At 62.1% G+C, this 4,325-nt stretch overlaps 2 protein-coding genes across 2 annotated transcripts in view; both read left to right on the top strand.

Moving 5' to 3' along the window:
* Positions 1 to 2,294, top strand: part of VPS72 (vacuolar protein sorting 72 homolog) — a 6,408-nt gene extending 4,114 nt beyond the window's left edge. Inside the window, exons 2-6 of the mRNA XM_026083665.1 lie at positions 92 to 373; positions 771 to 888; positions 1,046 to 1,225; positions 1,328 to 1,469; positions 1,725 to 2,294. Of these exons, the coding sequence (XP_025939450.1) occupies positions 92 to 373; positions 771 to 888; positions 1,046 to 1,225; positions 1,328 to 1,469; positions 1,725 to 2,115 (1,113 nt within the window). The 3' untranslated portion in view covers positions 2,116 to 2,294. The remainder of the gene's footprint in view (positions 1 to 91; positions 374 to 770; positions 889 to 1,045; positions 1,226 to 1,327; positions 1,470 to 1,724) is intronic.
* A 635-nt stretch (positions 2,295 to 2,929) lies between these two features.
* Positions 2,930 to 4,325, top strand: part of TMOD4 (tropomodulin 4) — a 5,400-nt gene continuing 4,004 nt past the window's right edge. The window contains exons 1-3 of the mRNA XM_026083688.1: positions 2,930 to 3,035; positions 3,677 to 3,823; positions 4,029 to 4,185. Of these exons, the coding sequence (XP_025939473.1) occupies positions 3,701 to 3,823; positions 4,029 to 4,185 (280 nt within the window). The 5' untranslated portion in view covers positions 2,930 to 3,035; positions 3,677 to 3,700. The remainder of the gene's footprint in view (positions 3,036 to 3,676; positions 3,824 to 4,028; positions 4,186 to 4,325) is intronic.

Genomic DNA, 4,325 nt, shown 5'->3' with positions numbered 1-4,325 from the left:
AGTAAGAAGCCTGGGGGTGTCTGGGGAAGGGGATGGGGGTCAGCAGGGAGGTGGGGAGAGCAGTAGGGTCTCCTGCCTGGGGGGCGCTTAGAGAAGCTGCCCCCATGGAGACAAGGTTCCTTGTCCCGCGGGGCAGGAGGGCGCTGGGGCTCGGGACCCTGGCCTCGCGGGGCAGGGAGTGAAGCCCTGCAGGGGTGATGTGGCCCCTCTGTCCCCACAGGAGTCAGGTGATGACGAGTACAAGGGCGACCAGTCAGACAGTGATGACGAGGTGGACTCGGACTTTGACATTGATGAGGGCGAGGAGCCAACCAGCGACCAGGACGAGAGCGAGCCCAGGCAGCGGCGCCGCGTGGTTACCAAGGCCTACAGGGTGAGGGGCATGCATGGCGTACTGGATGGGATTGGGCTCAGGACTCCTGGGTCCCCATCCGAGTCTCAGGAGGCACAAAAATGTCCCAGGACCTCCCTGCTCTGTCCTTGGGGAAGGACAGAGGTGCTGTGAGGACCTGAGCTACTTCCAAACCGCTGGGAGAAGATACAGGCATCCCCGGAAAAATAGGATAACTAAGAAAAGCTAACAATTGCTGCTGCAATTAACAATGTCATTCGTTGGGGGGGGTGGGACATGTTCCTTTCTGGGGCTGTTGGTGCTTCAGTGAGGACCACTGTATGGTCCCCGAACAGGTTCTTGTTTAAACGAGGCTGAAACCTTAGCAGGGAGGGAATTTTTCTCCTTTCTCACATCGCCTCACATCTGATTCCTGTAGGAGCCCATCAAGAGCCTGCGACCGAAGAAGCCGGACACTCCCAGCAGCAGCTCCCAGAAGGCCCGAGATGTGAAATCCACCCCCTTGGAGCTCCAGGATGAAGTGGGAGACAGTGAATGTATGTGGGCCAGGATGCATCCACCTGGGCGGGCCAGGAACAGGTCTCTCTGAGGCCTGTTTCAAAGCTGGTCCGGGCACTGGGGTCCAGCTCAGGCTGTGTGGGGTGGCCCGTGCCTCACAGGTGCCCCCAGTTGACTCCCATCCACTTGTGGCAGGCCGGAAGCACATGCGGCAGTCGACAACGGAGCACACACGCCAGACCTTCCTCCGCATCCAGGAGCGGCAGGTGCAGTCCAAGCGCAAGAAGGGTGGCCCCAACTATGACCGCCCGCTGACGCAGGAGGAGCTGCTGGAAGAGGCCAAGATCACGGAGGAGATCAACCTCCGCTCCCTGGGTAAGCGGGGCAGGGTGCCAAGGGGCTGTCCTGAGGCGGCGTGGGCAGACGAGTGAGGGCGTCAGTGAGGTGCTGAGACACCATTTGTCCCCACCTCTGCAGAAAATTATGAGCGCCTGGAGGCTGACAAGAAGAAGCAGGTTCAGAAGAAGCGGAAGTGCGTGGGGCCCATCATCCGCTACTGCTCCGTCACCATGCCCCTCATCACGGAGCTGAGCAAGGAGGAGAATGTGGACGTGGAGGGGTAGGTCGCCTTGCAGCATGCAGCCAGGCCCCTCTGGTGCCAGCTCCTACCCCAGAATCCCTCCCTGGTCTACGTCCTGTCATGCTGAGGGGGAAGCGGGTTTCAAGCAGTGTGTTTGACCCCCTAACCTTGCACTCCAGTCCTGCGGGGGGTGGAATTGAGCGTAGGACTTGGCGGCTTTGACTCATCTGGAAGTTGCCTTGGGGTTTTCCCAAGCCCTGTGTGTCCCGTCAGAGCTAATTGTGGCCTTTCCAGGTTGGATCAAGACCCACAGCAGGCAGAATTGGCGCCATCCGTGGCTCCGGCCTCCGCTGGGAAGTGTTCCCGTACCTTCATCACTTTCAGCGATGACGAGACCTTCGAGCGCTTCTTCCCCAAGGCGAAGCAGCCCCGGCTGCCTGTGCGGGAGATCTGCCCTGTCACCCACAAGCCGGCCGTCTACCGTGACCCCATCACCGACATCCCCTACTCCAACATCCGCGCCTTCAAAATCATTCGCGAGGCTTACAAGAAATACATCACGGCACACGGGCTGCCCAGTGCTGCCGCCTCTGCCGCCCTGGGGACCGGCTCCCCAGGCCCTGACCCCAACATCCGTGCCACCCGCCAGAAGATCATCATCAAGCAGAGCGTACCAGCAACCTGAGCACTTGCGGGGGTCTGGGGGGGCTCGTGGCCATGTTTGGGTGGCTTTGAGTAGAGACCTCTTGTCCTCTCTGTGTTCTGACTCTTCTGGGCGATAGTTTGTTGTTCTATTTATCTACTTTATACTGTTTTTATAGAAAAGAAATAAATCCTAGTAGCAGCTGTATAATAAAGCCAGTATCTGCTGACTGTCATTTCCACCAGTAAACAAGCAGCGTCTGCAATTCTAGGAGGCCCTACAGTAAACAAACTGTGTGTACAACCTCTTGTTTTCCAGGAGACCCTATGATAAACAAGCAGTAGCTGTTCCCAATCTCCCCAATGTGGCATTGCCTCAGGAGTGCCTGTTCCCTGACAGTTCTGGTCTCACGTCTTCTGACTTTGATCCTCCTGGATTAGGGGATGGGGGATGGGGGAGCAGAGTCACTCCAGGCAATCTTGGAGCAAAGAGGGGGATGACATCCCCACAGGGAAGGGGGAAGTTGGGGGGGATCTGCAGGGCCCCAGGGGACACAGCTCAGCCTTTCCCCGTGTCCCTACTGCGCTGGGAACCGACCTGAGCCTCGTCCCCAGAGAGCACAGCCCCAGGGAGCCCTCCACCAGCCCCCAAACTTCCGCTTTCTCCCCCAGCCAGGGTAGACACAAACAGCAGCGAGCCCCTTGCCACTGCCCTGGCGCCCCAGGGGGTGCTCGGAGCCGCCAGCACGGTCGCAAGGGGCCCCCAATGGCCCGTGGCACTGGGGTGGAGCTGGCGCGGGGTGCTGGCAGGGCTTGATAACGCGCGGGGATATGTGATCTCGCCCCTCCCCACCACCGGCTCACAGAATAAAATGCTGATCTCATGCCCTGCGCGGCTGGAGCCCTTGGCTTAGCACCGGGGCTTGCGCCCAGGCAGGCTCAGCAGCCCCAGCCAGCGGCGAGGTAGGGCCCTGGGGTGGGAGGGGGCCCTGGGGTGGGGGGGGGACCAGGCCACCCCCAGGGACACCAGCTCGGTGTCGGCTGCCAGGGGAGTGGCCCTGGGCAATCCCCCCAGCCCTCTCCCATGAGTGTCTGTCCCTCCTGGGGGGACCTGGGTGCCCCCTCCTCCTAGGGTGCCCCAGTTCTTGGGACCCGGGTGTCCAGGGGCAAAGCCTTACTCATGCTCCTTTCCTCGAGGAGGAGCAGGCCTGAGTGTCCGGGGAGTCATGTCCCAAGTGACAATCCGTGTTTCCCCCCAAGGGGGGGGGGTACAGGTGTCTGGGGGCAGAGGGGTGTTGGGCACAGATGGGAGGGGGGACAAAGGGCACTGGGTGCTTCCCCCCCCTACTGGGGCTGCCCAGTTGGGACCAGTGGGGAACGCTGCTGGGGTGGGGGGCAGAATGCCTAGGTCCCAACTCTGCAGAGCACCCTAGAGCCATGCCTCGGTTTCCCCAAGAGATGGCTGGGGGGGGATTCTCCCTGCACCCACACTGGGGTGCCCCCTGGTACTCTCAACCTGGGGACGGTTCACCCTGGCATGGGGGTGTCCCCCTGCCATGGGGACCATCCCACTGGCTACTCAGCCCCCCCTGGTCCCCCCCCAGGCCACCCCCCTCCGGCCCCCCACCATGACGTCCTACCGGCAGGAGCTGGAGAAATACCGGGATATCGACGAGGACAAGATCCTGCAGGAGCTCTCGGCCGAGGAGCTGGCGCAGCTCGACCTGGAGCTGCTGGAGATGGACCCTGAGGTGGGGGGTACATGGACGCCTGGGTCCTGTCCCCGGCGCTGGGTGGGGAGGGAGACCCCAGTAGTTAGAGCAGGACGCGGCCCTGGACACCCAGGTTCAGCCCCCAGCGCTGGCGTGGAGTGGTGGGGGGAGGGTGTCCCTTAGGGGGTGACCGCCCAGGGCAGCTGGACGCTGGCACCCATGGGTATTGCGGGGCCATCCCCAGAATGTGCTGCTGCCAGCGGGGCTGCGGCAGCGGGACCAGACACAGAAGAGCCCCACTGGGCCACTGGACCGGACAGCCCTGCTGCAGCACCTGGAGAAGCAGGCACTGGAGGCCGGCGAGCGTGACGACCTGGTGCCCTTCACTGGTGAAAAGAGAGGTACGGGGACATGGGGGACATGGAGGGGCTGGGGCCCCGCAGCACTGAGTATATTTAGCTCAGCTCAGATGTCCTGGATGAGCTGGGTCTCCGCCAGCCCTGTGCATGGCCACCTTCCCCAACAATGTCACCCCCCCCCC

Source organism: Apteryx rowi, unplaced genomic scaffold (assembly GCF_003343035.1).
Source record: "Apteryx rowi isolate R43461 unplaced genomic scaffold, aptRow1 scaffold_610, whole genome shotgun sequence".
In the NCBI taxonomy this organism is placed as follows: domain Eukaryota; kingdom Metazoa; phylum Chordata; class Aves; order Apterygiformes; family Apterygidae; genus Apteryx; species Apteryx rowi.
This window is presented reverse-complemented; position numbering and strand designations above follow the sequence as displayed.